Source organism: Gopherus evgoodei, chromosome 8 (assembly GCF_007399415.2).
Source record: "Gopherus evgoodei ecotype Sinaloan lineage chromosome 8, rGopEvg1_v1.p, whole genome shotgun sequence".
In the NCBI taxonomy this organism is placed as follows: Eukaryota; Metazoa; Chordata; order Testudines; family Testudinidae; genus Gopherus; species Gopherus evgoodei.
The window spans coordinates 18,072,529-18,093,443 of NC_044329.1; the positions used below are offsets into that span (position 1 = coordinate 18,072,529).

A 20,915-nucleotide genomic window follows, 5' to 3' on the forward strand; every position below is an offset into this window, starting at 1 on the left:
ACTGTCTTATTTGTGTATCATACAGAGCCAAACACGTGGTTGGAGTTTAGTAAATGAAATTATAATTATACAGTCCCACTCATCTGACTGAGGTGACATTCTTCCCCCTGGTTATCACACTTATGATTTTAAATAACATTTTGTCAACCCCTGCCAGCTCCTTTTTCCTTCTAGGTTTCATGCCTGGAGTGCATATCAGTCCCAACAAATGAATCAGGGACTCACCCTGCTGTAGGACTAATCAAAAAGGAAAGAGGGGAAAAAAAACAAAAAGAGGAATGAACTCCACTGCCCTCAAGCGGATCTCATATTTATATGATCAGCCATGATTACAGATTTAGGGGATTTGGGGCTCAGACATAACATTTGAAAGTCATGGCAGTTAGATGATGTTTATCCTGTTTAATCAGTGTGCTGAAAATCTCCACAAACACAAGATTAGCCCTCCTAATAAACCTGTAGCTTGGCACCTTACCAGCAATGGGAAAGTATCTACCTAGCCATTTTTCTGTGCCATGCAGCAGTTGCACTAAGGGTAGCATAAGCTGGAGAACTGAATCAAAAATTATGATGTATTGAATTCCGAAACTAGGCAAAACCCTACTATGCCTCCATTTTAAAATGTGTGGGGCTCATTATCTTCTTACTTAGACCAGTATAAATGAGGAATAGCTCCCCTGAAGTCAGTGGAGTAACACAGCTGTAAAACCAGTCTAAGTCAGGGGAAAATCAAGCCCTGTGTGTGAGTGCAAGTCCAATAGGCGCTAATGAAAGGTGCCGGGCTGACAACCCTCAAAATTAGACACCACTCTTTACTCACAGAATGGTACAGCCTGGGCAGTGACAGTGCAAGCTTCCTCCTCACTGATGCCCCTGGTTCATCAGCGTTGATGTAGAAAGGTCCACCTTGAGAGATGAATGGATAGTAGCTTAAGTTTCCATGACCCATGCAGCCTCTGGACATCTCTTCTGTGACTGGCAGCAAGGTTGCCAGTGGGCATCTACTATGGTGTAGAGAAGAGGTTTGGAATGTAGATAACCTGTCCACTGGGAAATGAATTGAGACAACAGTCCACTGAAAAGATGGCAGCAATCACTACTGAACTGGTCTGGAATTCAATCTGTCCCTGCCCCTACACAAACCGTTCTGTGATATTCAAGGCCATTGGGGTAATAAAGCAGCAGAACACTTTTGTGGAACATTGCACGTTTCCTTGTTTTGGTGGCAAATGATTGTGGGGTCATTTCACACTCTTCACAGTGGGGTTCCGATGGCTGAAGGAGCCTAAACCCAAGGTCATTTTATTCTACTTACTTTGTTTCCGTTTTTCATTGTAGGTCAGCGCTTCTTATTATACTGCACCAGGATCCCTGGGGCACTCAACTGCCATCGTCACCCTTCCCCATCTTCAGCAACACATATCGGCTAATATGTACGTACGAGTATTGAAACTTTTTTGCTTTTGTTTCAGAGGGTGGCGGGGAGCTTGACCCGTGAAATCCCATCCTGATATATGGCGTCTCATTTTCAGTGGGTCTTCTGGGGGTTACCCAGCCAAGGCAGAATGGACACTAAGTGTTTTCCTGAAGTCACACACCGATGAGGAGCAAAAACCCGATTAGAAGATGCAATTCTTTGGACTCATAGATCTTTCTTATGCATTCTAGCCACCAGAGCCCTAGTAAAATTCTTGAACTCACAGTCTGAGGGAAGTGAAAGGACATGGAGCACTAGAAAAGAGATAGAATATTGGCAGCACACAAGGGTTTTTCATAGATTCTGAGTGCTCTGGCTCACATTAAATTAGTATGATCATCATGTTTCAGTTACTACAATCCTAACACTGTGGTTTTTTCTACCTTTCTGATTGTTTATCTCTTTCCAATGCCCATTGAATTACGGATGTTTTTCTACATTTTCAAACCAAGTTCTTTAAAAGTAAATTGAAATGCTCTTTAAATTTAACTAATTATTTGAATGAAGAAATTATTTAAAAGTTAATTGATTTTTAAAACAAATAAATTCAAACAAAAATACATGTAGAGTTAAATTTGCAAATATATTGCAATGTTTTGTTTGTCTCCTGGACAAGAATCAGCAGCTTGGCTCTCATGATAAGCAACCCTGCAAGAACAAAACAGCATGAATTCAGTCTACTTCTCATGAGCACTTCTATAATGAAAATCTAGATCCTGATCCTGCAAAGATAAATGCATATTAGTAAGGTGTATAACTTGAATTATTCTCACCCATTAACACAGGCCCTGATCCTTGAAAGATTTACACACATGGCTTACTTTAGATCCATGAGTAATCCTAATTACCTGAAATGGGAGTATACAAGGGGTTGCAATTAAGCACATGTGGAAGAATTTGCAGAATTAGGGCCATACTGAAGTGTTAGTAGGATTGGGTCCCTAATTTGGACAGTTCATTGCTCAGAACCTACAGGAACAAACTAGCATGAGTGCAAGCTACTGCCTAAGAGTGGTACTTCAATTAAAAAAAATAAACCACTGGGGAGTGAGAGCAGGTCTGCACAATTAATAGAAGGAAAAATCCTCTTATAAGGAAAGACATTTCAATTTCAAACTTCCAAATGGTTGTTATGACCAAGAGAAAGAGAACAATCGCTTTTAAGAACTAGCAAAAAGTCCTTGACAGTCTCCTTTTGTTAATAACACTTGGTTTTGAGGGGATGATCGTTGCTGTAGCATCTGCTACTCAGATTAATATTTGAGAACGGACATCCCACTTGGGAAAAAAAAAAGCAATGCAATCAGATAAAATGTGTCTCCCTGGAGACAAATAGAAGTTCTTTAAAAAAAAAAAAAAAAAAAAAAAAAAAAAAAAAAAGCTACAGGGCCCTGGGAAAGGGGTAAAATTGAAAAACAGGGTGAATGAGATTTTTTTGTTTTCCTTATTTTTTGCCATTCTGTCTCATGAGGCCCCGCTACTGAGAACAAGAAAACTCATTACATAATTGGAATCAGTGGGTTTTTTTGTTTTGTTTTGTTTTTTAAACACAGCTCTCTGACCAGGTTTGCTAAGCAGGAGAGACAGGGTGCAGGGAGCCCCCAAACATGTGTACAGGAGACAGCCATAATTTGGCAGTACATGCTGAGGAAAGCAAAGTAGAGGGGGGGGTTATCTGGCTAATGCTTTCTATGGAGCTCACAGTCCCTTTGGATGTGTCTGGGTGAGATTATAACCAACAGATGCTTGCAGGATGACCCAGATTAGCAAGTTCTGGTACTGACCACATACTGATCCCATTGTGCTTTTCAAAGATATAATGCCTCCTTGACACAGTCTTTTGGGTGGTGCACCTCACCTGTGCTCTAGTGCTGCTCTGCTTTGGAAGAGGCATAACTCAGTCCCTAATCAGTTATTTCAGTGGAGTATTCATGGTTTGAGAACAAAAACAGCCCCCTCCCTCCCCAATACTTGCTGGGCCCCTTTCGCTGAGACTGACAGTACTAGGTCAAAAAAAGTTGACAAAGACTGCTTAATTCTTCATTCCTGGCAGCTTCTCTTTTATTCATGTCCCCGCTGGCCTTAAGATGTAAGCAGTTTCCTTCCTACAAAGCCTTTCCACATTCATGACAGCACGCAGATATATAATGCGAGTGCCATCTGAAGATGCTTCAGGCAATAGGCTCTGCTCACATAGAACCAACAGCATCAGCTCCCAGAAAGGTTAGAAACAGGATTGTTGTGTCATCTCCTATCCTTACAGCACGCAGGGGAGGTTATTTTAGAGAAGTGCAGACATGCACTAAGGAAATTTCCTGTGTATCACCAGGTGCGTCGCTATACACTCCTACGCTGCTCATGGACCGGAGGAGCTGGATTTGCAGAAGGGAGAAGGTGTTCGTGTTTTCGGGAAGTACCACGAAGGCTGGCTCAGGGGGATGTCATTGGTCACTGGAAGAGTTGGGATCTTCCCCAGTAACTATGTCGTCCCCCTTTTCAGGTCTGATTTCCTTATGTAAAATAACTTATTTGTAGAGGGAGTGGCCAATGGGTAATCTGATATCTGCTCATCAGGGGGGAAATGATGCAAGAAGCAGCCCACTGCCTCACTCCAGGGCAGTGAGAGGTTCTCAGAATATTGATTATGGCTGTCAACACCATGGGTATAAGGAATGCTGTCCTGCTGCCATCCCTCCAGAATAACCAGATCTCATTTCACACTATGTCATTGGCCATATGCACTATATGTGCTTTCACCTCCCTCTGAAGATCAAGCACTGGCCACCACCACCAGCTGTAAGATAACACTGGGGATCCAATTGGGTCTTGTAGGAATTGCCATATGGTCCAGATAAGATGGACAGATGAGCAGTATGGCGACATCCTTCATTCGTCTCTTTTGAATCTGAAATTTCAACAGTGTAATGCAGTCAGAAGCCCTTTTCAATATTGCTTAGTCCACTCCAGGATTTAAGGAAACCCTGTTTAGTAACATGAGGCAACATGCTTAGTTAGTTTGGGAGCTAAAGAGCCATCAGGAACGAGAGGGTCTCTCTGTGCCCAGTGGCCTCAGTAAAGAATCCCCTTTATATTTGTTTCAAGACCCTACTGGAATCAAAGCACTGTCTTCAGAGCAGCTGTTTGCTCCAAACGTTGGAAGGTGTTGACCTAGCTATATAAATGTGCATTAGCAAGCCTGTAAAGTAGGAATTGGAAGCTTACAATCTGGGGGAGGCAGCATGGATGCACACTTGGCCCCTCTGAGGTGCTTCAGGATAAGCAGACAATCAAAAGGGACAAAATAGAAAGATGATTAAATTGTTTCCACAAATCGATAATTTGCCCCCTGAACAGGTACAAGTCAGTACCTAGGCAACATCTTTTAGGAACATCAAGGCTTTTTTCTCTTTTTTTTTTTTTTAAAGCAGAGATTCCACTGCTGAAAAATTCATTGTGGATTGCTACAGCTTCTTTTCTCTCATACAAGCAAGGCAGGGGTGGACATCAGAGAAAAGTGAGAGAGCAATATGCAGAGATGAACAGCAAAGGACTTGTGGGGATAATTTCCAAACCTACCCACTTTCCTTTCAAATGTGATCACATCAGAGCAGCACAGCCCTTTTTGCAGATGCAACAGCCTGTCACTCAAGGGTATGAATGCCAAGGTGGGAGATGAATTGTTTGGGCTGATCCAAGGAATAGGGAGATGAAGTAATGCATGTGAAAATGAAGCTTGAGTGTCAGAGACTGGAGGGATTGCTAGGAGGGAGTCTATTGGTTTGCAGAACAGCCTGCTAAAGGGAATAGTGCCACCCTTTGGTTATTCAAAACTGGACTGGAGAAAGCACTGTAGCATGTAACTGCAGCCATAAAAATACTGGTAAATACTGCTTCCCTACTCAAGGGAGCTGTTGTGAGGATAAATACATGAAAGATTGCAAGGTGCTTGGTACTACAGTGATGGGTGCCATACGAATTTGATTGACTGATTTATAGATATCAATAGATAGTCAGCACTTAGAAAAGAGACTGTCACAGGAGGGGGTGCCCCACACCAGCACTGGGAGTAGCTCTCCAAACAAAAGTTCTCTCCATCTTGATTTCGTATAAATGGGTCCAACAATAAAGCTCATCCTTTCTGGAGCATGAGCAGCCTAACACAGGGCTTGATTCTCCATTGCCCTGCACTGTGCACAGTCACTTTCAAACTGCAATGTGAAGTAAAACACTCCCATTCTGACCTAGGAGCATTTCACACTGGTGTAAACAGTCCTATCTGGTGCAGAGCAATGGGGAATGACCCTCTGTCTTCTAGACTTTCCCCCACTGTTGCACCCATTTTTCAGATGCAGCAGCCAGGCCTGGAAGGTTCCCAAGCCCTATCTGCATCTGCTTCCCAGGTGCTTAAACCTTTCATGCCTAGTTCAAACTCTGCACGCATGACAGGGAAAATGAGGTCTGGGGACTTAATCCTAGCTAGGCAGCCACCCACCCAACTGCCCAGGACTTCCCAGTTCCAAAAAGATAGCATGCTCTATCTCAGAAACCTCGCCGGGAACAGAGTACTTCACCACTGAGGGAAGGTCAGACCAGTTCAAGGAGTGTGTTGCCCTCTAGTGGCAGAGCAGAAACAAGCCAGAATTCTGAAACACTGATAACAAGAGCTTCTCCTCTGGCTCCTGCCCAAGATGCCCATTCTTTAAACAACAGCAGAAGCTTAGTTCTATGCCAATCTATGGCCATGAAGTCCTGTGCAGCTAGCATGCTCCAGAGACTGCAAAGTCCTGGAAAGCCACAGACACATTACAAACTCCCGGGTGATGTCAGAAGCGGGTACTGGGATTTGCAGGTGGCTCCCTACCCAGTGAGTCACTGCTGAGCCAGTGCCCCAGGATGGTGCAAAGGGGTGCTGCCTTTTTGATGAAGGAACGAGCAGCCGCTCAGCTATGGAAGTGTGCCTCAGTTTGGACTATGTGAAAACTTATAAGGAACTCAGGCTTTGACCCACTGAAATAGCCTAATGGTGGCCTAACTCCCCCTACATTATCTCTGACATTGACAGATAGACTCTAGCTCCTTTTTCTTTTCCTGCTTATATTTCACTGTGTTAAATTCTCACTTCAGACTGAAGGCGATGCTGCCGCTTTGATCCCAGCATTAGCCCTCCAAACATCCTCCCTGATTTAAAGGGAGCCAGTGATTATTCTTTGTCTCTCTGGCTCATTTCTCTGCGATACAGCCTCTGATAATACCATGGTCCCACCTTCCCACTAAACAGAGCAAACAAACAGTCCAACACAAACCCAGCTACCCTAAAATCGCCTCAGCCAGAAGCACCAATTTTGGAGCTGCTCTTCTGTATCCTCCTTTGGACAGTTCATCATACTAAATTGACACACCAGTTATTTTGATGAATCATCTGTTATTAAACCATAAATCATTCTTCTACTGTCTGAGAAAGCCACAGGAAGGGAAAGAGAAGAGTCAAAAGGCGCCATCTTCCCCCTTTCAGAGGAGTTAGCAGACAGCCTTTACCTTGGCTGACTTTCCCATTGAATTAGGAGCATTTGAGGGGTTATTTAAGCATCAGGCTGATGTGGGAGATCGAATGCCTTTTTAGCAATTTAACGGATTTAGGTGAAAAAGCCAACATGCCCTCTCCAAGGAAAACAGATGAGGAGAGGAATAATGGGAAGTGACGGCTGCTCGCAATGGGGCCCGAACAGCGGCTAGGCAACTGGAGTCAGAAAGGCCAGGAGTGAGAAAGCTGCCACAGCCTTTTCCTTCAGGATCATTACACTCCCTTAGTGCTTGCTGGTGAGAGCTGTACCGAGAGCCAAAGTGTGATGTCAGCGAGCCAACGGGCTCACTTGCCCAGCTCAGTCAGTGCAGGACAAGAGGTCGGACCCAGGCCGAATGAACAAAACCAGCATCTTTTAGCGGCATGGAATTTTTACAATAATGCTGAAATGCAAATGGTCCCCTTTCCGTTAGGAAGGGCACAGATCAGACCAGAACACCAGGTGAGGTTAATTCACCAAGCTCACTTCGGAGCATGTTAAGCTAACTACAGCACAATCGCTTGCCTTCCCTAACTCCATGGGCAGAGTGCAAACCTAATGATTATTTATTTACATGTGACTCCTGACAGCATCTGCAAGATTTTGATGGCTTCTGTGCTGCCTAACACATTAGTAAGTAGGACAAATGCTGCAGCTCCACACAGTAATTACCTGGCATGTCCCCTGCTGGCATTATGGTAGAACACTGGCACCTAAAAGCCCCCCTTCCTTTTGGCACCCCATGGGAATGGCCGTAAAGGAGTCTAGGTCGTGTCTGAGAAGGCCCAGGTACAAAGAGGGCATGTGTGAGTGGTGGGAGCAATAGGGCTGAGAACGCTTGCTCTAATGGAACGCTGCAGGGATTCCAGAAGGGTTTTATTAAAAAACTGATGGACTCTAGGGAGGAGTGGGCTGTTAAAAATTCTGATCTGGCTCCACAGTTTTGCAAACAGTCCTTTTCTTTATAATGGGCTGAACCAAAAAAAGACACCGTGTGTGTGGAACTGAAGATTTGGATTTGAGGTGTGCCTCGCCGTAGCTATATTTAATTAACTCTCTCTCTTTCTCCTCCTTACCCTCATCCTTTTTTCCCCCCAATGTATATGAGCAGGAAGTCACTCAATTTCACTGAATCCAGGATGCCTTCTCTGAATGCCACTTGGACGTTATCCACTGCCTCACTCTCCTCCCAGGGGAGCATCTCAGAGAATGGCCCAAGGCAAAGCAGGCCTTTGAAATCGGCCTTCATGCCCACGGTGCTGAACTCGCCACTGAGAAACGTAGCTGTGCCGACCACCTCAGGACAAACATCATTGAGGCGAGGACGTGGCAGTACTAGGAAGAGTAAGTTCTGGTGGGAGGGTGAAGACGGGCCTGTGAGTGTGTTCCCAGGTGGGCAAGTGGTACGGGGAGCCTTTAATTAACACAGACACTCAGGAATGAGGTAATAAATAACATGCTACAGCTCCTAGAGTGTGCGACGAGTTTACAGAATGCATCCAGCTGGGATGGACACCTACAGGGGCAATGTCTACATGATTAGCAGCGTGGCTATGCCACTGTATTGCCTGAGCTATACTGCTGTAACCCTATAGCATAGACAACCTACAGTGAGGGAAGGAGTTTTTCCCATTGCTGTAGGAACTCCACCTCCCCGAGTGACAGTACCTAAGTCAACAGAAACATTCATCTGGTGACCAGCTGCACTTCCCCCAGGGTTGGATCAGTAGAGCTCTGACAGTCCGGTGGGTGGATATTTCACATGCCTGAGCACCATAGCTGTCAGCTTAACCTTTAGGTGTAGGCCAGGCCTTAGTCTTGTGTAAAACCTGCAGGTGGATGGACTGGGGGGTCTGTCAGGAGAGATGGTTTGATGATCAAATACGTCCTGGTTAAAACATATAAACTGACTAGATCTGCACTGTCATTTCCCACTCCTTGTTCCTACTTGTATTAACTGATTTCCAGGCTGCTTAAAGTAAGAGAAGGTGGGGTTTGCAGGAGTCCTTAAATACTGAGACCCTAAGGCTGGAGTCCTGGAAGTTACAGAGGGATTGATTTGGCTCCTCCAGAATGTAAAACTTTGATCTTACAAAGAGCTTCAAATGGCCTCTGATTTTGTACCTACAAAGAACTGCAGGTGAAATTTTGTGAACAGACATAATTGTGGGTGCATTTGACAGCACTTAGACATCTCACTACTGGATTTTTGGGTGCAAACAAGGGGTTAGATGTCACTTTCTGAGTCCAAGTAGGTGTTTGACCCATGTCCTTGACCCTAATCTTCCCTTACTACTCTATATGTTGGTTGATTGCTGCCTTCTACTCCAGAAGTGGCTGCATTTCAGTCTAGAGGGCATACTCACACTTTGTCAGGATGAAGTGTAGTATCTATTTATTGGCATAACTGTAATAGCTGAGCGCCTCAAATATCACCAAATCAGGCCTCAGAGAAGCCTGCATGAGATAAGAAAGTATTATTGCACCCATTTTAAAGATGGGGAAAAAATCACAGAATGAATAAGGTCATAGTGAGCGTCTATAGCAGAGCTGGCAATCAAACCCAAGGCTCCCATTCTTAGTGCTGCCTTATCCACAAGACCATCCTTTCTCTCTGCTCTTGCTATTCCAAATTCCTGACTCGACACACAAAAGGATTCTTTCCAGGGGCTTATGCAGAGCTCAGCGTGCTGCATTCTTTCCATGAGGTTGGCAAGGTTTATTTCAGACGGCACAGACTGTCAGAATAAATCTCCAGCTATATTTAAGCAACTAAGCAATGCATTTTTCAGTTGTTTCAGCCTGAACTGCTACGTGAGCTATGCAGAGTCACTGGCAGGGGGTGAGGTTCATTTGCAAAGAACACGGTCAGTGTTTTTAGGCTCAAAATTGGATTTATCTTAAAAAGTTGTTTTACCTTAAAGGACTCGTTCCCCCACTGTGGTTCTATTTAAAATCAATCTTTCAAGCAGTGGGAAATTGCAAAAGGAGTAAAGCATGCATCACCTGTAAAGTAAACATTCAAATGGAATAGGCTGTGATGTGCAAACAACAAATGTCACACAGCTGAAAGACCTGCTAGTGAGGGTTCAGTATAGGTAGGCTGATCAGATAGCAAGGGTCAAAAAATCAGGATAAGAGGTGGGGGGGGTAATAGGAGCGTATATAAGAAAGAGACCCAAAAATCAGTACTGTCCCTATAAAATCGGGACATCTGGTCACCCTAAGTATAGGGCTCATGCTTGGGATTAGTAGCTGACTGGCAAAAAACGGCCCACCTCTGTGAAGTCAGTGGTTGAGGGCACGCAGCAAGCAAGGTCCTCGCCCAAGAACCTTAGCACCTGGCTGGATCAGATCCCTCTAGGTTGGGGTTCTACCCACCTACTTCAATTTATCCGGGGCAAGGGGAGTAGAAAAATTTTGTGGCGAATCAGTGTGCGACGTGTCATTGCCTCACCTGTTGATGCAAGAGTCAGCATGGAAATTCAGTATTTTTATGCTGTGTTAACATGGCTCAAAGCCTGAGATAGTTGTAATCTTTAGGGTGACCAGATGTCCTGATTTTACAAAGGACTGTCCTGATTTTTGGGTCTATTACCACCCCCATCCCCATTTTTCACATTTGCTGTCTGGTCACCTTAATGGTCCTGCAGCATACAGGTGGATTGAGGAACGTCAGGCCTGTCCTGCCCATTGCCATATAGAAGGCAGAAGAATTAAGAACTTTTTTATTTTTTAATTCCATGGATTGAGTTCAGCCTACATTAACTGACAAAGAGGAGGGGAGTAAACCCCAGTGGTTAGAGCAGGGGACTCCAGACAGGCTCCTCAGTTCTATTCCTGACTTCATCACAGACTCATCGTGTCGCCTAGTGCAAATCACATTGTCTCTGTGCCTCATTTCCTTACATTTGGAAAATGATGACAACAGTACTTATCTATTACCACACCTTATTGTTTGTATTGCTCCAGCATGCTGAGGCCTCAATCAAACTGAGGCCCCATTGTGCTAGGTGCTGTACAAACACAAAGAAGTGCTGGGAAAATGAATTCATTAAGCTTTGAGATTCTCAGATAAAAGGCACGATCCGTTACCTGCAACATCTGCTTAGGGAACCCCTGTGGAATTGCGGGGAGTGGAAGAAGTCATTTTTGCTCACTTGTCATTTATATTGGGCCCCCAACCATGCAAAGGCCCCTGCAGACCTGCAGGAATTCAGTCAGAGCCTGCCTGAGACAGCAGACAATCTCAGCAACCAACAAGAAATGGTGGAAGGGGATGAAACATGAGAGTTTCTCTTTCTGATTCTTTTTAAATTTTCATATTTGTCCATTGGCACCTGTTTATTTTAACCTTAATCATCTATTGACTTCAAAACGATCTTTCTCTGCAGATGGATCACTGCAGAGACCTGTGCAGCCCAGAGCTCTCACTCAGGCTGTTGGCTCCCTCAGTCGCGCTCCAGCTGCCACAGTGCGGCCCCAGCAACTTCAGCTTTACCAGCATGTCTCCTCTCAGCCCCATGGCACCCCTGGCATGGTGGACCCAGGAGCCAGGCCAAGCGCCTCCCACGATGCTTCATTGCTGCTTGTGCCCAGGGGGGGTGAAAGCAGATCTCCTTCTGTATGTAGCTCAGTGATCCTGGATGCCAAAGAATCCCCAGCAAAAAGTGAACCGGCTCCAAAGCCACCTCCATCAGCTCCACCCTCCATCCTGGTGAAACCAGATACCTCCCGGAACAGCACCGAAAAGGTAGAGTAAGGCTGAGTCATTGCAAGAAGCAGTACGCTGACCCTCCACCTCTGGAAAGTCCAGAAAATCCTGCTGGGACCAACCTTAGGTTTCAGCTGACTATTCACCGTGGTTCAGATCCCAAGAGGTTCTTACTTCAGTGAGTCCATACTCAGGCAAGACTCCTAATGTGATTCATTGAGATTTGTGCTCAAGTTCTCAGGATTTTGCCCCCCTCCTATACCCAACCCCACCCCAAGTTTATTGTTGTTGGAATGAAACCATTCACAGGGCACAGATATTGTGGACTCTTCTGTCTGCAAAAGCCCCTGCTCACTTATGGCCAAATCCTCACATATTTACCCAGACCTTAATCCAGGCAAGAGTCCATGAGTGTTTGAGTGACAAATGAATAAGAACCTCCGAATCTGGCGATTAGAACTCAGGCTTGTCCTGCCAGGGCTTCTGAGACTCTTGGCTGGCTTCCTTTGCTTGCGTGTTAATTGCTTCCCTGCGGAATAGGTTGGGTGTTTTCTGGTTGACATCTGTAGTAAAAAAACCCAAATGGTTCCATTCAAGGAGTGAAACTACCCTGGTGACAACTTTCCCCACAGGTGGCACCTGCAGAATAACTTTGTAAAAGCCACTCAAGTCCCACAAAATGAGGCCAGCCCAGAGGTTTCTGGGTAGCATATTAGCTAGAGATTCATCTTTCCAGAGTCTCAAGTAAAAGAGCCAGAGGATGGAAATCAGGTTCTGAACCCACTCATGTATTCTGGGTGAATGGCATAGCAGGATAGAGGTCAGCCTCTCTCAGGCTAATACCATTCCATAGCCTATGTTCTCCTCCATTTTAACTCATGCTGTATCCAATCCTGCTTCTCTAGGTTCTCATATTGCCCCCATTGTCTGGTATCCAATTATTCTGGTACCCACTATGCTCTTCTGATGTTTCCCACCTGGTACAGTACACATTGTAAAGCCTCTAACCACTCCATTGCTGCACACCATCCTAGGCGTCATGTGTACCTAGTCCCCTGCAGGGAAAGTATCTGTGCTCCATCCTAGCAGCACAATGTCACAGCAGATCAAAGCAAAGGCAGAGACTCATTGTGTTTCTGCAGTAGTAACTCCTGGTTCTGTTCACATTTCAGCAAGTGAAAACAGTGAGATTTCAGAACTACAGCCCACCTCCATCCAAGCGACATAGCTCACAGCCATCACCAAACCATCCAGGTGGCAAAACTGAGCAGGGCGCAGCCACAGAGGCAGCCCAGCCAGAAGCAAACACCCTGGGCCCTGACATGACAGCTTTCTATTCACACCGAGTCAGCTCCAGCCCAGTGCATCCGAGGAGGACACTTCACCCAAAGACATCATCGCTGGATCTTTCTGCCCCGGCGGGGCAACTGACCTTCCCTATCAAAAAGAACTACAGCAGCGTTTCTGAGAACTGACAGGTTTTTTCCATTTAATTGCTTTCCTTTTCAAATGGGGTTTCCCCTCTGTGATAAAACAAGCCCCCTACAGACCTCACACCAACCTGCCACCACTCCCACTTCTCCTTACAGGAGCTAGAGATCCAGTCAGGAACTTACCAGACCCCAGTTCCATGGGGAGCAAGGCCTCCTTCAGGCACTCACAATATCTGCAGCTGCAGGTGGCCAGCCAGTAACTTGGGGGTCTCTGTGGAACTGGGATGGGGTCAGCAACTCTCTGTAATCTTATGGTAGAGTCTCATTTTAAATGTATATGACCCACATCCATCTGTATGTCATGGCAATGCATCCAATGTCATCAGCCCACACTGCCCCAGTGAGGAGATGCAAGGACCACAGATCAACATGGAATGGGTTTGTGGTCCCCACAAAAACAGTGTTCTCTGGTATCCTCCAATATCTTGCAGCCAGCCTTATAGAAAAGTGGAAGAGGGAAGGAGTTGCATATATCAGAAATAGTTAAATCTTTTTGGTCTCCTCTCTGCTATGAAAGCCCATAGAGATCAAAACTGGTTCATTACCTTTCTCAGCTCTACAGGATAAAGGAACCATAAATCAAATTCAGGCAGTTCCTGGATGAATTTTCAAGTTCACCTTTGATGGGTTTTTGCTTCAGTTTTTGAGCCTGAGAGTAGAGGTAATTTTCTGGGGAGATAACCCTGCCCTGCAATCAGTACTAAGCTGCAGCTGTTTATGACAGTCATTGAGTCCTTGCAGTCATGTGATTTGGATCTTGCTTCTGCTGATTGGTTGGGTTTTTTTCTGATTTTTGGACAGTATAGGCAGCAGCTGCTAGATGCCTGTGATTCAGCTGCAATGCCATTTCCCCCTATTTAAATCCAAAATGGATTTTTAAAAATCCAGATCCATGTTGAGGTTCGTGATGTCTAGGTATGCAGCAAAGACCCAAATGTGAAGGGCTTGGTGACTAAGGATACATATAATATATTTTGCAACCCTTTCACAATAACAGGGTTTGGTATTAAACAGGAAGGTGGGCGTATTTTGTAGCTGGAAAGGGTTGGACAAAAACAACAGAACCAGTCTTTAGAGCTGTCACTTTAAAGTACATCCACCCCCACTTTGATCTCCTCACATCAGCATCTCTCTCTATATCTTGGGTATATTTAGGATACCTATCACCATGGCATCAAAGCACTGAAACACCATGCGCAAAAACTCTGATTGAGATATCTCCTGGCCCAAAATAACTACATGCTATTTTACCAAAGTGCCAATTTCACTCTCAGTATTTCCTTTCCCTGTCACTGCTCAGGACTCAAAGCATGTGTGTGTTTGTAAGCAAAAAGCCCCCTCCTTTTCGATCAGCCTGATTCTGCTAGTGCTGTCACGATGCAATGGGAACAAGGTCCAAGTTCACAAGAGTTTCAATCATGATGAATATGTGGCACTTGTTTGGGTGTATGCACCATTCCATATTCAGTATCATATAATGGATAGTTGTGTGGCTTTGCAAACTCGTGTTTTCCACAGGTGATATGAAACCTCACTCATCTCACTGTATCTTATCATTCACATAGAGAGAGGTGGTTTCTTCATGAAAGGGAAGCTCCTGAACTGGTGCTAATACAAGCTGGATCTGGCTAGTGTAGGTATGGTTTTGAGGAAGGACTTTAGCGGTTTATTCAATTGTAATGGTTTGATTTTCAGAAGTGCTGCCGAGCACCTGCAGCTCTCACTGATATATCCATGGGAGCTGCAGATGCTCCACATCTCTGAAAAATCAGGGCACAAAAAAAATCATGTTACCAATATTCATGCCTTTGCATGGATGGCAGGACTCTGGAAAGGGAGAATAGAATATAGCTTCACCACAGTTGCACAGATTTCTAGCTGGGTACCTAATGTTGTATCCCCAGAACAAACAGCGTTCTGTTATTAATAATTAATCATTCCCATAACCTCTTTCCGCCTGAATGGAGTCTCTTGTGGGAAAATCTGCCCCAGCTAGATTAACCTTACAAGGTGACTTTACCTCAACATATGTTTCGGTTTGAAGACACTGGTGAATTAGTGTGTTGCTTCCTTTCTGTTCTCCTTCTTTAAATCTCTCTTTGCACGCACACAGTTCTAAAGTGCCTGTCGAGTTTACAAAACTACTGATGGGCTCTCCTTTGCTCTTTCACCCTGCTCTTTTGAGGTTCTGAAATTACAACACCTTAGCCTTTTAAACCGGGGTTAATTGCCAGTAATCCGAGAGGATCTTTATTGGAGCTGCCGGAGGCTTCCCAATCTATCACATCAGGCTTGGCTGTTGATAAATGTGGGGTGTCATGAGTCATGCACCAGGCAAAATTGGAATTGACAGCCTCAAACCTGACTGGGTTTTTTCAGCTGAAATGCCGGGAAAGGCATCAGCCATCAGTAACATTCTATATAGAATCATTCTGTCCATCTAGCGCAGAGACATAATGTGTGTGTATGAACAAAACACCTTGATCCCACTAGTTCATGATGCAACAAGCTTTTAAGTCTAAATAGAGTGTCTCCTTTACAATATTCCATTTTATTCCAGCACTTGCATTCAGCACTTTAGGAATCGAATCTCTCCATCGTCAGTGGACATAGCTGTCTTTCTCTCTCTTTAACTTCCTCCTATGGACTTGAGGAAGCGTTGAGTGAAATGCGTGCATTGGAAGAAAACTGAAATGCCTGCTCCAAGTCCTGCCATACTGGCAAAGAAGCGGAAGTTTAACTCCCCACCTTACAAAGAATAGCTGCCATTGTATATCGTTTCAGAGTGACAGTCGTGTTAGTCTGTATCAGCAAAGAACAGGAGTACTTGTGGCACCTTAGAGACTAACAAATGTATTTGGGCATAAGCTTTCGTGGGCTAAAACCCACTTCATCAGATGCATGGAGTGGAAAATACAGTAGGAAGATATATATATATATATATAGTGAAAATCTTAACTTCTCAGGCTGGCACATGCCTCACCATTCACATGCCTTGTCCTTGCAGCCCAAAAGGAGGAAGCTTTTGCTGCTTAATGGCAAGCGAGCAGTCACAGGGCTATGTGACTTTAAGGTAAATGCTTTAGATCACGGATGTCAGGCCCATGGGCCACATACAGTTCAGAGCAACTACACCTCTGGCTCTACAAATGGCCTAATCAAGACAATCACACTAAGCTTGGTTCTAGTGTGCTCATATGAATGGGTAAAATGGCCTTTTCCCCCCATAGCCTCTCTATTTTGAACCCAAGGTTCCACTTTCTACTGTTCCACACCTGCAGCATTTGCCAGTGACTCCATCTGTATAATTAATTCTCCTGGGTGGCTTCCCCCCGCCTTCCACTGGTGCTCTGACATAGCTGCTTTAGATGAGCCAGCTGTTGGTTAGTATATCAGCAGATTTCAGAGTGGGTGATAGAAAGCCACCTAGCCTTTCATCAGTATACTGTAAATCATCATTCGGAGGTAGGGCATGAGCAGGAAAACCTGTTCAGCTATAGGTATAAACTATTAAAAGATCTGATCCAGGCCATGTCTGTTAGGCTTTTCTGTCTCCTTGAGTGCATTTGGGGAAATCTAGTGCTTTTTGGTGCCTTTTTTTTAAAGGGGTTATGAATCTTTAGCTAAGGGATATTGTCTCTAAAATGTTCATTATTCATCGGAGTGACAGTTTTTAGCAAAACCAAACAACTTGATTTTTCTACTGGTTTGCACCTTGTGTTGTCATTTTTGTCTGTGCAAATTGAGGGTACATTGCTACTTCTCATTTGGAAGCATTGTACATCCCCTTTGCATAAGCCTTAGACTATGTCTGCACTTTTTACGGGGAGTGCAATTCCCAGCTCGAGGAACCCTGCCATGATAGCTCTGATGCAGCTAACATGTTGAAAACAGAGCACAGCCACAACAGCTTGGGTGGCAGGAGGGGCTACTCGCCCCCATGTATGTACCTACTGTCTCAGATGGGTACATACTTCAGGTGGCTAGCCCGGGTCACCAATGTGGCTAAACGCTATTGTTTGTGTGGTAGCTTGATCAGAGAGAGCGCATGTATGTCTCCACGAGCTGAGACTCATGCCCCCAGCTCCAAGCGTAGACATACCCTAAATGACAGCACACAGTACAAGGCAGTGAAGATCAGGCCTTTTGTCTATGCCATTGGTGGCCTCTGACCACTGAACGGGGTTTTTTTTAATTTGTGAAAGCAGATGCCAGGTGCTAGCACTTGTGCAGTGTGATGATGAGCTACTAAACCCAAGGGAGATGGAACAATTTGTATAGTGGGGCTGCTGAGAGCCACTGAACCAAACCAAACCATAAACCCTGTAAATAATAGAAACCACTTCAAGCCAGCGGGTGCAGCAGCACCCCCAGTTCCAGCACCTATGACTAAATTTGGCTTGTTCAAACAGATACACAACATTCCCACGTAGCCTTGCTATATACAATGATAGAGACGTGATAATTAATGCTTAAGAGCATAGGAAGAGAGAAACTCTCACATTTCAGTGCTTAGCCTCATCTCAACTAATAGGGTTTAGGATGAGAGCTTCTGAGGGTGGGGTAGGAGAGACAGATTATCTCACCATGGGGTTTCTTGCTCCATTTTCTGAAGCATCTGGTGCAGTCATAGGCAGTATACTGGATGTAGGTGCACCACAACAGATCCCAGCCGGCAGTCCCTCATGATGTCTCTGTAGCACTCAGTTCTTGCAAATTGAAATAGCAAGACCAAATCTTGCTGTATTGATAACTCCGTTGCCTTTCACTTTGGTCATAGATTACCAGACAAAATAAAAAGTACAAAGGAAAAAATGTTAGCAATGTCAGAATATCATTCCAGATGCAGTGCAGCATGATGGGTTTGGATAATGAAAATAGATTGCTCTCTATCTAACAAGTTGAATGTAAAAGAGCAGGCTGGTCACACAGAGCCTCACCTATCAATAGAGGGCCTTGATTGTCTGAAGTGCATAGAAAGGAGCCCTGGGATAGTGAATAAGGTAGTACAGTGGGGACCGTTAATGAACCTCTTTCAAGTTTGTGAACAGGGCTTCTCAGCTCACAGTATCAGCTCATTTTGTATGATTAGTTAATGAATTGGAGTTCAGATCAGATCATTCATCAGCCCCGTTTTAATTGCCTGCCTAGCTGCTCAAGGACCTGGAAGTTCTTCAATAAGTAACCTAACCCCTTGAGCTTGAACTGCAGTCATGTTTCCTGATGAGAAAAGAAAAGAGAAGAGAGAGCAAAGGCGAGAACCAGAACATTTTAACCAATTGTTTCCACCAGTTTCTCTTGCAGAATACAGCTATGGCCCAAGCTAGAAGTGACTGCAGTCAGACTCACCAGAGAGGCAACCAAACAGACTTGTAATACCGATGGGAGAATTTACCAGTCCAGGCCCAAAATCTGCTCTTCCACCTGTTACCATAAGGAGGAGAATAATGAAAAAAAGAAGTCTCTGACCCATCAAAAACAAAGGCATGCACAAAGAAGGGCAAGCAGGGACAAAGGCACCCCCTGCTAATCAGTGGAGGCACAGAACTCCTCCAGCCCAGGGGCTGCAGTGGGAGCTGACAGCTCCTCCAGCCCCAGGGCTGTGGCAGAGGTACAAAACATGCCCCTTCAAAAGCAGTGAAATTAAAATCTCCTGATCAAAAACATTATCTGCCACATTTTGCAAGGCTACTTTAGAGGCAACCCCACCCTAACTCTGTTGCTGTCATGATATCTTCTAGTATGAGGTTGTCACCTGTAGTTGGGACAAGGGAGAGAAGTTGCAGAGGGACAGTATCTGCCCCATGATGAGGGTGCCTAATGGAGAGTTTTATCACTTGATGAGACGGATGGGCTGGGATTATAAATGGGTTACACTCAAGGAGGATGGCCAAATCACATGGAAAATAGAGTCAGAATTATATGTTCACTGGGAGCTGAGAAGAGCTGAGACATGCAAATGAGGTATATATGCAGATCACAGGCTACATAAATTGGGGTTCCTTTTATTTGCCCTCTTATTTTTGAGCCTTCAGTGTTCACATTTTCTCCACAACCAGTAGAGCTGGAAACTTTCTGTAAATGAAAGCTTATTGTCACTTAATCACTTGACTCCAGAAGCTGGGGCTTTGTGAGAAAACACCAGATATCATAAATCTTGTGATAAACTAGTCAAAGTTGAGAATGAGGTGTACAATACCAAATCTTGGTTTCTTTCCCTCTCATGCTTGGTTCCTCCTTTCAGACACAATCCAGGTGTCCTGATACTGGAAAGACAGGCTAGCATCCAGGAAAACAGCATACAGAAGAAATAGTGTCAGATGCTAAGGAGAATTAGGTTGTGACTAGTGACCAATCTCCATGGTAGGTAGAGCGGTATTGTAAATATAGGAGGACATCAGGAAACGTTTGCTGGCTATCCATCTCAAGAGTGCTCAGAGGAAAACCAGGAAGAATCTTCTGTTTGCATCAGAACAAGCAACAAAGTTTACAATCACTTAGCATGATATATCCACAGCAGTGATCTTATCTAACATGTGCATACAGTCTATTTACATGTCATGATCAAATGACAAGCAAGCACCCTTCTTCTCCTGCTCCAAATATTTTGCCCTGACTAGGCAAGGGCATTTTCTAAAACTAGCATTAGGAAGAGCAATTAGCTTTAGTGCATTTAGACGTCAAATCCATTCAGTATTTTTAGTCATGAGGTATCTTAAATAGGTCACTTGTTTCCCAGTGTTTCATGTTCTGCCCTGATCCTGTTAATTTTTCATAAACTGCAAAAAAGAAGCTAAAACACTGACAGGTCTGACCTAAATCCACAAAATCCAGGTTAAAGGCTAAAAATCTGGGAGGATAGACAGCCCTTACCTTACATAGCAGTTATTTACTATATGGCAAAGAGAAAGAGATATAATGCAAAATAAGGCTGGTGTCAGCCTATGTTTTTCATTCTGACATCTGAACTGTCATTGCTTTGAGGGGTTACTTCAACCTGGGGCTCTGTAGCTCTTTTTTGTTTGTTAGCTTTATAGCAAGTATTTTTTTAAATGAAAAACTCATCAGAGGCATCAAATATATAGTTGAAAAGTAAAAAGAAATAAGCGTGAGTATGAGGAGTGAGGCCAAATCAACATCACATGCCAATTGTATAAAATCTCTTGATGTTGTTATAGGTAAATGTGTCACTGTAGCGTTATAGATACCGGACCAGCTTCCTGAAGCCTCTGTGGCCCCTTTAGTCTTCTAGGGTGGCACAAAGGGACTGCAAACTACTGAGACAACCACTCCTGCCCTGGAAATACCCTCACTGTAAGGAGGATTTTCTGGTAGCACAGGACACACTACCTCTCCTCACAGCTCCCACTGTGGAGGTGCAGGGGATGTGTCCACAGCATGGTGCCCTCCCACTCTTCTCAGTGATGAAATCACCCACAGGAGTTACCACACAGAAAGCAATTGTAAATTACAGAAGCCATTGGGCTGCTCTAAATTGCTCAAGGCCCAACAGGGCCCAGAATTTTGGGAGCAAGATGGTGGGCTTTATCTCCCCTCTCTCTCCCTACTCCATGCCTAGTACTGAAAAGCAGTAATGCAGGGCTTGGCCCACAGATTATACACACAAGTGATTTCATAATACGAATCATTTATTAAATAGAGTCATTACA

The 20,915-nt window shown here is 44.5% G+C and overlaps 1 protein-coding gene across 1 annotated transcript in view; it reads left to right on the plus strand.

Moving 5' to 3' along the window:
* Nucleotides 1–16,101, plus strand: part of SH3RF2 (SH3 domain containing ring finger 2) — a 74,955-nt gene extending 58,854 nt beyond the window's left edge. The window contains exons 5-9 of the mRNA XM_030573956.1: nt 1,339–1,433; nt 3,807–3,977; nt 8,150–8,382; nt 11,433–11,791; nt 12,925–16,101. Coding sequence (XP_030429816.1) covers nt 1,339–1,433; nt 3,807–3,977; nt 8,150–8,382; nt 11,433–11,791; nt 12,925–13,227 — 1,161 coding nt within the window. The 3' untranslated portion in view covers nt 13,228–16,101. The remainder of the gene's footprint in view (nt 1–1,338; nt 1,434–3,806; nt 3,978–8,149; nt 8,383–11,432; nt 11,792–12,924) is intronic.
* Nucleotides 16,102–20,915: the final 4,814 nt, after the last annotated feature.